Genomic DNA, 16,526 nt, shown 5'->3' with positions numbered 1-16,526 from the left:
GTGTTTCAATATCCCAGGTATCTCGCCAGTCTATATAATACTTGAACTCGAGCTGTAAGACAGCATAGGTGTGGCGCCCCTGAGGCTCTGGTAGCCACAGGGTACTTTGCCTCAGTTAAGGTGCAGTATCCATCTCAGGTAAGAGGGGGGGGTTAATCACTAGTGTTCCACCTTCGCATACTTTACTTGCATCTTAGGAGCATTCACACAGAATAGGATGGCTCAGGGTAGGCAGAGGGGTGGCCATCACGATCATGGGACTTCCCCGGTCACTGAAGCCAGCCACCTTGGGGGCGGGTTCCACTGGGGGTAGAAGTAGACGCAACACACTCATACAAACAGATCCGTCGGGATCATAGTTCTGCAAAGACATCACTGGAGCTCTTAAACTTTACTAGGCCCGGGCCTTGAAGTGGGAGCTCAGCCAGGGTACCTAACCACTGAGGGGACATCCTAGAAAAAGGACATTCTCTCTCTCTTTCTTCAAACACCAGTGGTGCCCTCTTCCTTGCTTGGGATTGACCGGAGCCCATAACGGCGGTGACCAGTACGACCGGGCTGGCAGCTGAAGTAAATGACACCCTGAACCCGCAGAGACTGTGTTGGCTTGTCCTTACCGGCGTCACCGCCCAGCTCTTAGGCGCCAACGACCGTTAAATCCCCTCATCATCCACCCTTGGCCCGCTCTGCCTGTGGGGAGCGACATAATCCCGGCTGCCATAACACCTGCCCAGGCAAGGAATTCTGCAGCGGTGGCTACTCCTGGCCGCATTCTACAGGTGGTGTCATGACAAACTCTCCCCAAACACCCCGCTTCCCCACCATTTCCTGTACGCCTTAGGGCAACAGAACAGGGCAAGGCCACCCATGACATCACCTGAGCCAACCCGCGGCTGCCCGGTGACGAGTAGGTTGACCACCTTTTGTATGAAGACTTTTTTATGAAGTATTAAATATATTTCAGTAAGAGTGTTAAATACCATTTCCCCGTGTCATTTCTCATTATTACAGATCACTAAATTTATAGACATCTATGGTTTTGATTTTTTTACCTCTGTGAATTGGATGGATTGTTATCAACATCTGGTGTTAAATTCATGCATCTTTAGAAATCTATTTACTTACAAAATTGGTGAGGAGTTCAATACTTATTTCACCTGCTGCTTTTATCACATTACCACCAAAAACATCAGGATACATCGGGTATATGGGAGGCTCATGCACTTCAAATTGCCTGGACTTGGCTACCTTTTATCTGCCCCTGCTGTCAACCATATACTGACAATATCGGGAAAAAACGAGAGACGGGTTTTATGCCGCGCTATAAACCACAAAGCTGGAGTATTAAAAGGTATTCTTTTATTGAGCCATTCCAACGCGTTTCAAAGGCATGTCCGCCTTCTTCTTCAGGGAAAAAGGGAAACCTTTCCCTGCTACATATACTGACAATGACACAGGAACCCAGCTATTAATGAATGGGAAGTGGTACCAGGCTCCACATTATTATAAAAGTCATCCCGATAAGATTCTACTTAAAAAAAAAGTGTCTAAACTGAAAATCGACATGGTTTCTACCATATTAACTTTTGTAAGTGAGTTATTTCAGGGTTTTGATATCTCATTGAGGCAAGCATGCCAGAAGAAAGCACTCATAGGGGTCCAACGGGGACCCATGCCATTACAATACATTGAGGGCTAGGAATTCATGATATTGTGCAACAGTGTTGCAGCTTCAGAAGTTCATCACTACCTTACCATGAAAATTGCATAAGGCTTGAAACACACATCCGTGAAACACGTGCGTGTTTGGTCCGTTTCCGTGTATACTGGAGACACGGCCAAACGTGCACCAATGTTACTATATCTCAGCGGTTACAATTGCGTTTTTGGTTATGTCCGTTAGTCCGTCTCCGTGATGCGTTTTGTGGGCCGTGTCTCACGCCAGCATGTCCGTTTTCTGCACGCAACACGCAGCACGGACCCAATGAAAGTCAATGGGTCTGTGCGCATGTCCGAGTGACACGGACGCATCTCTGTTTGCTCCCTGTACGTTTTGTGCTTTTTTCATGTGATGTCGGTCTTTTTTCTTTTTCTGTTTCGTTCTCTCCCTCAGCCCGTCGGTCGGTCTCTATGTCTGTCGGTCGGTCTCTCTGTCTTATCTGTCCCTCTAGCTGTCTGTCGGTCAGTTCCCCCCCCTCTCTCATACTTACCGCTCCCCGATCCCCGGTGCGGCGCTGCACGGCTGTTATAAAAACTTCGGCGGCTTTTACTATTTTGAAAAAGCCGGCCACCCATTAATCAATCTCGTATTCCCTGCTTTACCCGCCCACCGGCGCCTGTGATTGGTTGCAGTCACACACACCCACCACGCTGAGTGACAGCTGTCTCACTGCACCCAATCACAGCAGCCGGTGGGCGTGTCTATACTGTGCAGTGAAAAAAATAAATAAATAATTAAAAAAAACGGCGTGCGGTCCCCCCCCATTTTAATACCAGCCAGATAAAGCCATACGGCTGAAGGCTGGTATTCTCAGGATGGGGAGCTCCACGTTATGGGGAGCCCCCCACCCTAACAATATCAGTCAGCAGCCGCCCAGAATTGCCACATACATTATATGCGACAGTTCTGGGGCTGTACCCGGCTCTTCCCGATTTACCCTGGTGCGTTGGCAAATCGGGGTAATAAGGAGTTATTGGCAGCCCATAGCTGCCAATAAGTCCTAGATTAATCATGTCAGGTGTCTATGAGACACCTTCCATGATTAATCTGTAAGTGACAGTAAAAAAAACACACACCCGAAAAAAATCCTTTATTAGAAATAAAAAACACAAACAAATTCCCTCATTACCAATTTATTAACCCCGACAAACCCTCCATGTCCGGCGTAATCCACGGACCTCCAGCGTCGCTTCCAGCTCTGCTGCATGGAGGTGACAGGAGCAGCAGAAGACACCGCCGCTCCGGTCACCTCCACGCAGCTAATGAGATGAGTAGCGCGATCAGCTGCTGTCAGTCAGGTAACTCGCGGCCACCGCTGGATCCAGCGGTGGCCGCGGGTAACCTCAGTGACAGCAGCTGATCGCGCTACTCATCTCATTAGCTGCGTGGAGGTGACCGGAGCGGCGGTGTCTTCTGCTGCTCCTGTCACCTCCATGCAGCAGAGCTGGAAGCGACGCTGGAGGTCCGTGGATTACGCCGGACATGGAGGGTTTGTCGGGGTTAATAAATTGGTAATGAGGGAATTTGTTTGTGTTTTTTATTTCTAATAAAGGATTTTTTTCGGGTGTGTGTGTTTTTTTACTGTCACTTACAGATTAATCATGGAAGGTGTCTCATAGACGCCTGACATGATTAATCTAGGACTTATTGGCAGCTATGGGCTGCCAATAACTCCTTATTACCCCGATTTGCCAATGCACCAGGGTAAATCGGGAAGAGCCGGGTACAGCCCCAGAACTGTCGCATATAATGTATGCGGCAATTCTGGGCGGCTGCTGACTGATATTGTTAGGGTGGGGGGCTCCCCATAACGTGGAGCTCCCCATCCTGAGAATACCAGCCTTCAGCCGTATGGCTTTATCTGGCTGGTATTAAAATGGGGGGGGACCGCACGCCGTTTTTTTTAATTATTTATTTATTTTTTTCACTGCACAGTATAGACACGCCCACCGGCTGCTGTGATTGGGTGCAGTGAGACAGCTGTCACTCAGCGTGGTGGGCGTGTGTGACTGCAACCAATCACAGGCACCGGTGGGGGGAGAAAGCAGGGAATACGAGATTGTTTAATGAGCGGCCGGCTTTTTCAAATTAGAAAAAGCCGCCGAAGCAGTGTGAACGCCGTGCAGCGCCGGTGATCGGGGAACGGTGAGTATGAGAGAGGGGGGGACACTTCAGTCACTCGGGGGATTAGCGGTCACCGGTGAATCCTTCACAGGTGACCGCTAATCAGTACACGGCACAGACAGAGCCGCAGCATGACTATGAAGTCGGGTGAAGTTCACCCGAGTTCATTCTCATCCCGCTACTCTGTCTTCCGACATGTAGTAACGACATTTTGCATCACACACGTACATTTCACACGGACAACACATACACATGTCAGTTATTTCACTCACGCACACACGGACATTCCACACGCACATACGGCTAGCATACGGGATACACACGCAGGCCACACATACCATAAAAAAGGACCTAAAAAACGGAAAACGGACCCGAAAAACGGCCCGTTTTACACGGACGTGGTTTTCACGGATGTGTGGCGGAGCCCTAAGCGAAAAGTTTCACATATTATGGACTATACAGTATGTTAAATTTAGCGCCTTTTAAACTGTATACCATGAGAAACATTATATAGTAAGGTAAGGATAGCGCTGACCTCCATGGCTTGTAGGTGTGTAGTATATAATGCATTATTCTCACCCCAGTACTCCACTGCAGCTGGTTGTAGTCCACACCTTCCAGCAATGTATGCATGAGTGGCATCTAATGTAACAGCATCTGCCTCATTACTCTAATAAGAAAAAAACACAGAATAAGCATTTTTATTTTGAGGGTCTTCCCCCAAAAATCACTATATAAACCGAAGAGCACAAAACAAACAATACATAAATCTCTGAAGGCCCTGTCACGCACAGAGATAAATCTGTGGTAGATCTGTGGTAGATCTGTGGTAGATCTGTGGTAGATCTGTGGTAGATCTGTGGTAGATCTGTGGTAGATCTGTGGTAGATCTGTGGTAGATCTGTGGTTGCAGTGAAATTGTGGACAATCAGTGCCAGGTTTGTGGCTGTGTACAAATGGAACAATATGTCCATGATTTCACTGCAACCACAGATCTGCCAAAGATTTATCTCTGTGTGTGACTGGGCCTTTAGTCCTGATAAGACTGGGGGATCAATTTACTATGTTATCTAGTTTATATTGCAAAAATCTGGTGACAAGGTCCTCCTCAATGCTTTTATAATGCTTGAAACAATACAATGAAAGTCCATGTACCTTCTGAAAAGGTTTTAGTTGTGGGAGTCCTAACTCAGCAAGCTATCACCTAACTTGCTGCCCGCTGGAGGCTGACCACTGGATCCTCCCAACAAAACTGAGAAAGGGACTCTGAAATGCGCCATTAAAATGGAGTGGAGTCCAGCTACCCAAGGCAGTCTCAAAAACAATGATTAGCACATGCATACAACTGTTCCGTTCTAAGTCTTCTCAGTGCCCCTTAACAGGAATTTTAAGGTCCCAGTAGTCAGCTCCTTAGAGATCAGCAAACTGTTTCTTACAGATTTATAAACTTTCTTTATAGTTTTTTCAAGCAACATGCTTTAAATAGGATCTGTCACCAGATTTTTGCAATCAGTAAAGTTGACTGTAAACATAAGCTTTGTGCCAGGGCATCCCACCAATTTTGGAGGAATTAACCAATAATCTCCTACCTGTGGTGCCTCACTAATAGACCACGGGTGAGATGCTTCAATAAATGTTTGGATTTTAACATTCACAATCATACTCCTTACTTCCTGTTTTGTAATGATTAATAATTCCATCTGGATTTGAAAATGCGTTCTTTATAATCAGATATTGTATACACCACTAGCCCCAAGATCATCATTGGGTAAGCGTGGCCGTGTAAACTTTTTGCCGTCCTGTTATCTTTTATCTTCTAACTGGTAAACCCAAAAACGAGCACATGGAAACTACCCCACACAGAGTTTTGTGCCCAAACTTAGAGGGTGAATTATTTAACTTACTGTGCAAGGGCGTACCGTCCATAAAGACAGACCATGAGATCATTATGGGGCCTGGTGCTGTTCAACACCTCCCCCACCCTGCCCATCATTACAAATTCAGCACACAGTTACCGTTGAATAGAAAGGTGGATCATGGAGAATGGCTCCCTGATCTACCATCCAGCCAGCGCCTGTTAATCTGACACTCAGCACACTGCAGGCGCGCCTGGCTTCGGAACTCACACTGCACAGATCCAAGTGTGCCAGGGAAATGGGGTGAGTTGACTAGTGTTATATATATATATATATATATATATATTTTTTTTTTTTTTTTTTTTTTTAAATATCAGTAGTTGTTGGGACTATTATAATAAGTGAGGGTCGGCCGTGGGGACATCATACAGAGTGGAAGGTTGTAGGGCACAATCATACTGACAGGGAGGCAGTGGGGGCCATCATGCTGAGTGGGGTGTGGGATGTGGGTCATCATATTGAGTGGGAGGTTGTGGGAATCCTCAAACTGTATGGCTCTGGTGGCATCAAATTGAGTGGGCGGGTATAGGGGCCATCATACTAAGTGGTGAGATGGGCTGTGCATATATTATACTGAGTGGGGTTTGTGAAGGCCATCATACTGAGTGAGGTGCTGTTGAGACCATCATACTGAGTTGGGAGATGTAAGAGCCATCATACCAAGATGGGGTCTGTAGGGATCCTCATACTAAAAGGGTAGCTATGGTGGTTGGCTTTGGGGACATCATACTAAGTGCGGGGCTGTGTGGGCTATCATACTGAGTTGGGGTGGGGACATCATAGTGAGGGAGAGTTGAGCTGTGAGCTCTGTGGGACATCATACTTGTGGAGGGTGGGCTGTGGGAATAATACTGAGTGGGAAGTATGAGGGACATCATACTGATTGAAGGGTGAGCTGTGGGAGTCATACTGAGTTGGAAACTGTGGAGGCTATACTGTGAGGGTCTATGGGGTGCTACAATACTGAGAGGGAACTTTGGTGACCATCAGACTGATTAGGGGCTATAAAGGTATCATAATGAGAGAGTACTGGGGGTATCATACTTAGTGTGGGCCATGATACAATGTAAGTGCAACTATGGGGACATCATACTGTAGGGTGGCACTTTAGGGACATTATTCTGTGGTAGTTTTAAACTTTTCGGTACCACTGTGGGGACATCTTACATTATTGGAGGCTCTGTGGTGGCATCATACTATACAAGTGGAGTGAAACTGCAGGGATGGGGTTAATTCACTGTGGGGGACTCAAAACTTGCTGTGTCTGTGTGGGAGCATTTTTAGGACAACCATTTTCTGCACTGACCATGAAGGAGGTATCATGTGTGAGAACACTAAGGCGCTTCAATAGGGATATAATCATTGTGTACATACTGCAGTACATGTTCTTCTGCTTGTTTATTAAATTTGAGTGATATTATGACTATGCCGAATGTATAGAATTTTGTTTTATTTTGATTGAGAAGGCATTTTTAGAACTTTTGCTATGGGGCCTGGTGATTTCTACGTACAACTCTTATGCGGGCGTCACACGAGACGATCTATCGTGCGATATGTTGTCGGGGTCATGGTTTTCGTGACGCACAACCGGCATCGTTTGCGACGTCGTTTCGTGTGACACCTACGAGCGTCTCAGAATGATCGCAAATCGGTTACAAATCGTGTATCCCGCTCATCTCCGCCCCTCTGCTTCTATTGGCCGGCGGCTGTGTGACGTCGCTGTGACGCCGAACGTCCCTCCCCATTCAGGAAGTGGATGTTCGCCGCCCACAGCGACGTCACTCAGCAGGTAAGCACATGTGACGGGGGTTTAACGACTTTGTGCGTTAAAGGCAGCGATTTGCTCGTGACGCACAACACAAACGACGGGGGGAGGTACGATCGCACGATAGATCGTATCGTGTGACGCCCGCATTACTGTGTATCGACTAACATGTCTGGTCTAAATGTTTTGACAAATGGAGCGCACATCTTATATGTAATCCTTTAGGACATAAGTGGCACAAATTGTGTTGGCAAACAGTGATCTTCTGTTTCTGATTAAATTGACATATAGTATGCAGTATGTCTACGGAGTGGACAGGCATTAAAGTTGTCACCACTTGATCAACAACCTTTGACCGCATTAGCAGTCTATAACTATCAAAACAAATGTCGATATTTTCCGATATTGCATGTTAACAGTGCCTGGATATTCTTAAAGAGCACCTATCATGTCAGATAAGGCTGAGTTCACATGTTCAGTAATCATGTGTTTGAAACGAATTCAGTTATATTAGTAGGACAAAAAAAGTCATGAGGTACATTTTTTTTGTCTAGCAAAAGAACCCCCCCCAAAAACGTACTGAAACTGGATCCATTTTTTAACATTGAAGTCTATGGAAAATGAATCATCTGTTTTTCTTCCATTTGAAATGAATCGGTTTCTTTGCTTACTGGATCTGTTCTAATGGATGATTACTGGTCATGTGAACTTAGGCTGGGTTCACACATAGCGACAGCGACAACGACGTCGCTGTTACATCGCCATTTTCTGTGACGTAACAGCGACCTTGTAAGTCGCTGTTATGATCGCTGCTTAGCTGTCAAACACAGCGACGCAGCAGTGATCATAACGTCGCTACATGTGCAGAGAGCAGGGAGCCGCGCACACTGCTTAGCACTGGCTCCTTGCTCTCCTAGCTACAGTACACATCGGGTTAATTAACCCGATGTGTACTGCAGCTACATGTGCAGAGAGCAGGGAGCCGCGCACACTGCTTAGCGCTGGCTCCTTGCTCTCCTAGCTACAGTACACATTGGGTTAATTAACCCGATGTGTACTGCAGCTACATGTGCAGAGAGCTGGGAGCCGGCGCTGGCAGCGAGAGCGGCGGAGGCTGGTAACGAAGGTAAATATCGGGTAACCATGGAAGGGCTTCCCTTGGTTACCCGATGTTTATCTTGGTTACAGCTTACCGCAGCTGCCAGATGCCGGCTCCTGCTCCCTGCTCGCTTCATTTCGTCGCTCTGTCACTGTCACACACAGCGATGTGTGCGTCACAGCGGGAGAGCGCCTTTGAAGAAAACGAACCAGGGCTGTGTGTAACGAGCAGCGATCTCACAGCAGGGGCCAGATCGCTGCTCAGTGTCGCACACAGCGAGATCGCTAATGAGGTCACTGTTGCGTCACCAAAACCGTGACGTAGCAGCGATTTCGGTAGCGATCTCGCTATGTGTGAAGCACCCCTTAGCCTAACACTTAATCTGCAGCTATACGGCTAATCTGTAGGTTTAGGGCTCGTGCACACGTTGCGTAATTGCATGCATTTACGTTGCGTATAGCACTGCAGGTTAAATGCATGCGTCCTGCGTCCCCAGAATAATAATAATAATAATAATAATCTTTATTTCTATAGCGCCAACATATTCCGTAGCGCTTTACAATTCAGGAGGATCATATACATACAAGTAACAGTTATAGAAATACAATATTTAGAGGGGAAAAAATACAACCCTGCTCGTGAGAGCTTACAATCTACAATGAGATGGGGGGAGAGGCAAGGTTCAAGTGCTTATTTACAATGACAATCCAGCCATCTCACGGAAATGGGGCTGGATAATGGTTTCCTGGACCAGTGGGCCCGAGCCTTGAGATGCCTTTGGGTGCCATGGAGTTTGATGTGGAGCTATGTTGTGTCACAAACCACCGGGGGGGTCACTCAGAAATCCCCCGCGCTGGCTACCAGTACGTCACAATCGGGGGGTAACAAGTGGGGGTCACCCCTCCTTTATACCTCCCGACCGACAGACAGAGCACGTGACGCGCTCTCTAGCGCCCCTCTTATAGTCAGGCCAATTATGGAATTGCCCGACCATAAGCAAGGAGGCCGCTATACTACTTATGCCGATTATTGAAGGGTCCCCGGTGAGAGTAAGGTATATATTCCCCCGACCTCCGCGGGCGGAATATATAAAATCTCCCCGAATCTCACTGGCCTCCCCACAATAATCCTTGGCACAATTCGCTGCCACCAACCGATTTACGGTAACTATTAGCCGAACACACAGACGTGGGATTCAAGATCGAGATAACAGAACAGCCCAAGATTAATTATATAATTTAATCAGCCTAAAGCACACTAGAAACTACAGAACAATCTATGTAGATTGTGCATGATACGTGCGCACGTTGCTTTTTTGAACACAGCGAATTGGGTGCTAAAATTTTGACCCAAATCCATGCGTTCATAAAATGAGCATGTCAATTAATTTGTGCGCTATTGATGCAGCTCCCACTCAGTCTATGGTGGGGGCAGCATCCAGAGCGCATGAAATCGGCTTTTTTTGTACAAAAAAAAATGCATCCATTATGCAGTGTCTCTCCAGCGATTTGACACGCACATGTGCTGTCAAATCGCTGCAGAATATTCAGCAGTTACGTGCGCATGAGCCCTAATAGTGTTAGGAAGATGCGTGGCCGCTGATCTGAAAGTGCAGCACCCAGGAGAAAATGAACTTTATTCCTCCTAATGCTAATAACCATGCAGATACAGGGTTAATAGCTTTAGCCGACATAACAGTAAATAAACTGGGTACTCTAACGTATGCGATGTATGCTGGGTCATCTAATTTATGAAGTAATTGTGTGTATGGCTGGTACACTAACAGGGCTGGAGAGTCACTTTGTGCATTCAGCATATATACCTTGATCATCTCAATGCATCCAGTTAGAGATGTTGCTTGGACACAGACCAAAGGATCCGATCTCACGCTAAGTGCCCAGTCTTCACACTTCCTCAGCTCGGCAGAACTAATACAACACCAGCGGATAACACTGTGATCCAGAGAGATACCTGACATAGAGATATGTACAGTTATGGTCCAGCATGGAAAGTATTTCCAAATTTTCCAAGTATTCTTTATTAAAAGTGGGCTAATTAAGACTATGTATTTTATTATCACAATATCTACCTAAATAACCTCACGATGATAAACCTTTGGAGTCACAAACTCATCTCTACCCGTCCCAGGCCAGACCATCACACCCTGGGCAGCCAAGATTACTGATAACTGTTCTGGTCAATTAGTAGACCCAGAAGACCGGCCAATCAGAGTAGCTGTTCATCAGATGACCTATTTGACCTGTGTAATATCTCCAAGGTCATTTGTGACCTTGGCTCCAGTGCCAGCTACTACAATTCTATGCAACCCTGGTGCATTTCTGCATCGTGATTAGGCTTTTTCTTTGATCTCTCCCTTGAATTAAGTGTATACCACACACTTAAGGGTGCGTTATACGCTGTGACATCGCTAACGATATATCGTCTGGGTTACTTCGTTAGTGACGCACATCCAGCGCCGTTAGCGACATCGCAGCGTGTGACACCAATGAGCAACGATCAACAAGCGCAAAAACGTGAAAAATCGTTGCTCATTAACACGTCGTTCATTTCCTTAATATCGTTGCTGCTGCAGGTACGATGTTGTTCGTCGTTCCTGCGGCAGCACACATCGCTATGTGTGACACCACAGGAACGACGAACATCTCCTTACCTGCGTCCACCGGCAATGAGGAAGGAAGGAGGTGGGCGGGATATTCTGCCCGCTCATCTCCTCCCCTCCTTTGCTATTGGCCAGCTGTGACGTCGCTATGACGCCGAACGCACCTCCTCCTTGAAAGAGGGATTGTTCGGCGGTCACAGCAACGTCGCTGACAAGGTATGTGCGTGTGACGCTGCCTTAGCGATAATGTTCGCTACGGCAGCGATTACCAAATGTCGCACGAGCGACGGGGGCGGCTGCTGTCGCGCACGACATCGCTAGCAATCACTAGCGATGTCGCAGCATGTAAAGCACCCTTTAGCCTTAGATTTCCATTGTATTTCGAAAATGTAAACACGATTTTTTATGCATGAACAGTCAATTTCCAATGACAACAAATCAATTTTTTATGTTCCCTTTTTACCATTTGTGCATTTACTTTATACAGCTATCCTTACTAGCCGTATTATTGTGTGGATGTCAACTATAATGGATACATGAATATTGCCCTTTGACTTGGCATATCTAATTATTAGCAAAGCTGTAGATATTATGACTTTTATTGTGAAGTTTACTAGATTAGTGGGCACTTGTGCCTGTGATCTTACCTTCATGTCCCAGTTCCTTGAGGAGTGCCACATAGTCCAGACCCAAAATGTCTGTCATATCTGCATCATCTGTTAAAACCAGCAGCTTTTGTGTAGTATCATGAAATAGAAGATTTTGCCCCCCGAAATTTTCCGATGTAAAGAGAGACAAACGGCTCTTGTGTTTTCCACTTCTACCAAAAAAATTCTGTGCAGAGTAAAAGATTGATTTCACTTAAATTGATAATTCTAGAAATATTATTATTTTCTTTTATGAATATATAGACAAAATATATACTACACCTATGTCTATGTATATTACCATCTGAGTGAACTGATCTCAATAAACTTGAGAAATGCAGGCCATTATACAGTGGGGGAAATAAGTATTTGATCCCTTGCTGATTTTGTGAGTCTGCCCACTGACAAAGACATGAACACTATAATTTTAAGGGTAGGTTAATTTTAACAATGAGAGATAGAATATCCAAAATAGAATATAGAAAATCACATTGTGTAAATTATATAAATTTATTTGCATTTTGGAGAGAGAAATAAGTATTTGATCCCCTACCAAGGTTGTAAAGTAAAAAAAGTGCTTTTTTCCCATAAATATCAAAAAATTAAAATCACCTTTACCATTTTAAAAAAATAAAGAAATAAATAAATTAAAAATATTTGGTATCATCACATTTGTAAAAGATCAATCAAGATACAAAACTACTATACATATATAATGAAAATTTTAAATTTAAGAAAATTTTATAAAAATCTGTGTTACCTTAGGTTATTAATATTAATAGTTAGGAAGGTAATAGTAGAAATACTAGACCGAAGGAAAGATTTTAAATTTTTAATTTTTATTTACCTCTGATGGACAGTCATAAAACCAATAAATTTGAATAAATTAGCACATTTATCAGCAGTACAGTTTTTTTTAAAACCAATAGAATACCCTTGGAGCCCCAGCCGGCTGCTATCAACTATAATTCACAATAAAAAGTATATGTACATATAGGTGTGTTTGTTTAAGGTTTTTCACACACTCGCAGGCATGCCTGAAGAGCTAAAAACATTTTTTTAAAAAAAAAAAAAAAAACTTTTTCTAAAAAATATTTGAAAACATTTTTGTGAAAAACTTTTGAATAAACTTTAGTTTTTAACAGTCCAAAGTCCAATCAAATTCCATAAATATCAAAGTATAGACCCATTGAAGATTTAGACTGTTGGTTAAACGATTTGTTGCAAAGTTATTGGTGGTTATCTTTTTTTTTAACCACCAATAACTTTGCAACAAAAACGTTTAAACTTGTGTTACCTTTGTTTAATATTTAAATTTGTTTGACGATCTGAAAGATTTAAGTGTGACAAACATGGAAAAGAATAAGAAATCAGGAAAGGGCAAACACCTTTTCACACCGCTACAAATATATATATATATAAAACACCAAAAAACTGAGCTGTGACAATTGTTCAATAAACATGCAACATTACAAGCATGTGAATTGCAGCCTCAAGACTAGAAAAAAACCAAGGAGAAAATTGTAGAAAAAATACCCTGACTATAAATAAATAAATTGCAAGTGCTTAATAAACAGGGTACTTAGTATATACATTTTTGCAAAAAGGTAAGAAGCTGTCTCACCTCGTCACGTACCTTTTTGCAAAAATGTATATACTAAGCACCCTGTTTATTAAGCACTTGCAATTTATTTATTTATAGTCAGGGTATTTTTTCTACAATTTTCTCCTTGTTTTTTTTCAAATATATATATATATATATATATATATATATATATAAAACAGACCAAAAGTTTGGACACACATTCTCAACTGTAGAACAGCTGTTAGGAGGAGACTTTGTGCAGCAGGCCTTCATGGTAAAATAGCTGCTAGGAAACCACTGCTAAGGACAGGCAACAAGCAGAAGAGACTTGTTTGGGCTAAAGAACACAAGGAATGGACATCAGACCAGTGGAAATCTGTGCTTTGGCCTGATCAGTCCAAATTTGAGATCTTTGGATCCAACCACTGTGTCTTTGTAGAAAAGGTGAACGGATGAACTCTACATGGCTGGTTCCCACCGTGAAGCATGGAGGAGGAGGTGTGATTGTGTGGGGGTGCTTTTCTGGTGACACTGTTGGGGATTTATTCAATATTGAAGGCATACTAAACCAGCATGGCTACCACAGCATATTGCAGCGACATGCTATTCCGTCCGGTTTGCGTTTAGTTGGACCATCATTTATTTTTCAACAGGACAATGACCCCAAACACACCTCCAGGCTGTGTAAGGGCTATTTGACTAAGAAGGAGAGTGATGGGGTGCTACGCCAGATGACCTATCCTCCACAGTCACCAGACATGAACCCAATCGAGATGGTTTGGCGTCAGCAGGACCGCAGAGTGAAGGCAAAAGAGCCAACAAGTGCTAAGCATCTCTGGGAACTCCTTCAAGACTGTTGGAAGACCATTTCCAGTGACTACCTCTTGAAGCTCATCAAGAGAATGCCAAGAGTGTGCAAAGTAGTAATGAAAGCAAAAGGTGGCTACTTTGAAGAACCTAGAATATAAGACATAGTTTCAGTTATTTCACACTTTTTTAAGTATTTCATTCCACATGTTTTAATTCATAGTTTTGATGCCTTCAATGTGAATCTACAATTTTCAGAGTCATCAAAATAAAGAAAACGCTTTGAATGAGAAGGCGTGTCCAAACTTTTGGTCTGTACTGTATATATATATATATACCGTATATATATAAATATATATGTATGCATATATTTATAATAACATATAATAACATTATATAATATTATTGTTGTTATTATTACCATGCTTCCCCAAAAATAAAACACTGTCTTATGTTATTTTTTGTCCCAGAAAATGAGCTAGGGCTTATTTTTGGGGTAGGGCTTATTCTCGGGGAAAATACGGTTGGGGGAAAGTTACAATGAATAAGGACAGATAGTCTTAAACGCGGTTGTGTGAAGTTTGATACCTTGCCAATTGTATTGTTTGCCAGTTAATATGGAATGAAAAGATACTTTAATAAAATTTCTATTTTTATGGCTCCTGGATGCCGGATTAAGACCCTTCTTCCTATATATAGTATTTCCTCAGTCTACACTAAGTGAATTCGTTGCACGGTTCCATGGATGCGTGAGCTGACTTAATCTGTTTGTTTTTTTTACTTTATAAACATTTTAAAATTACTTTGCTTCTAGTATGAACGGGAAACAATTTACAATTGGAAATAGTTGTCTCTTGACCATATGGTGGAAGTTTACCTGGATCACAGTAAGAAATCTCTTAGTTATTCTTTTCATATGAGTTCTGGTGATAATTGCTTTGCCAGGACCCTGACCCAAATTGCAGGTCCTGTAGGATTTTAGACTAGCGGTGGATCCATCTGGACATAAGAGTTCAAACTGATCTATTTCTGCGTCTAAGAAAAAAAATGTAAAAATGCAAATGATGAGATTACCATATATCTATAGTAATTGCATAATATATTTTTCTGGTGTTCTATGTTTATTATCAGGATATACATACAATAAATGATAACTGTGATATAAGTATTACTCAGCTGTCCCATCTCCAGGGCCAGGCTTTGCTTTCTCCTTCCATGGTGGTAGTTTCCCTCTGTGCTAGTGCATGTTTGGTTACTATTGTAACCCAGCATGCACCTCTGATGTCATCATTCAAGGCCTTTCAAGGTCGGCTTGACACGCCCACTGGGGCCTCTAGGCACTCGTTACCGGGCCGCAGTTATGTTTGGGAGGATCACGGCGGCAGGGCCTGCTTCCGTGACCCCGGCGGTATCGTTTTAAGATGATGGGGGAATATTTACATGGGAGATGTTGTGACGCCAGCTGTGGTATGCGGCCAGATATGTGCCGCCACTGCTATTCAGTTCCCTTGGGGTCGGTGGTGATGCAGCTGAGTTGGTATAGCTCTCCACAGGTAGAGCTGGGCCCCAGGGCTGTTGGGAGTAGTAGTCTTTACAAATGATGGAGGGACTTAATGTTGGGATGCGGGACCGAGGATGCTGGTAATAACTGGACAACACAGGGGCAATAGTTTCTTTACCTTTTACTCGGTAGAAGATGATACAGACTCAGAAGACTGGTCCAGCTGGTAACGGAGGTCTGGTCAGCCTGGATGCAATTTAGGGGATCCACCAAGCCAGGTGGGCTCAGAGGCCTTCTTTCTTGTGCTGTAATGTGTGGGTACCTGCGGCTTGAAGCTGCGCTGCGGCCTTCTTCCTTGTGTCGGTACTGGTTCTCGACCGTATGGGAGGCAGCGCAAGCTTTTTACTGGTGCCGCTCCTCCGGTCACGGCTCCTGGCTCTACTATGCTGCTGTGCCCCTGGCGCTCTGTGGGCCAGAAGACCTGCAGTCTCCTGCCCTCCATATTCAGCTGATGGGACTTTAGTACCCACACAGCCTAGGACTCTGCGGTCCTGTCCTCTGTGCTCGGCCCTGAGGGAGCTTTTTCGCAGCTCCCATCTCAGAGACTGTATTCTTTCCACTCCTGACTTGTTCTGACCAGTTTCACTTTCGTGTGTCTTCTAACCCCTACCCCAGGACAGAATGAATAGGGAAGCTCCCCATGAACTGGGTTTTAGAGCGCCCCCATCTGGTCTGGAGTTAG

The 16,526-nt window shown here is 44.2% G+C and overlaps 1 protein-coding gene across 1 annotated transcript in view; it reads right to left on the bottom strand.

Annotated features, from left to right (window-relative positions):
* LOC142298383 (serotransferrin-1-like) overlaps window positions 1-16,526 on the bottom strand; it is a 117,770-nt gene that overhangs the window by 66,536 nt on the left and 34,708 nt on the right. The window contains exons 7-10 of the mRNA XM_075341764.1: window positions 15,161-15,318; window positions 11,892-12,078; window positions 10,447-10,595; window positions 4,424-4,514 (exon numbers count right to left, since the gene is read on the bottom strand). Of these exons, the coding sequence (XP_075197879.1) occupies window positions 4,424-4,514; window positions 10,447-10,595; window positions 11,892-12,078; window positions 15,161-15,318 (585 nt within the window). The remainder of the gene's footprint in view (window positions 1-4,423; window positions 4,515-10,446; window positions 10,596-11,891; window positions 12,079-15,160; window positions 15,319-16,526) is intronic.

This window comes from Anomaloglossus baeobatrachus, chromosome 1, assembly GCF_048569485.1.
Source record: "Anomaloglossus baeobatrachus isolate aAnoBae1 chromosome 1, aAnoBae1.hap1, whole genome shotgun sequence".
Lineage (NCBI taxonomy): Eukaryota > Metazoa > Chordata > Amphibia > Anura > Aromobatidae > Anomaloglossus > Anomaloglossus baeobatrachus.
Note: the sequence above shows the minus strand (reverse complement) of the source record. Positions and strands in the feature narration are given on the sequence as shown.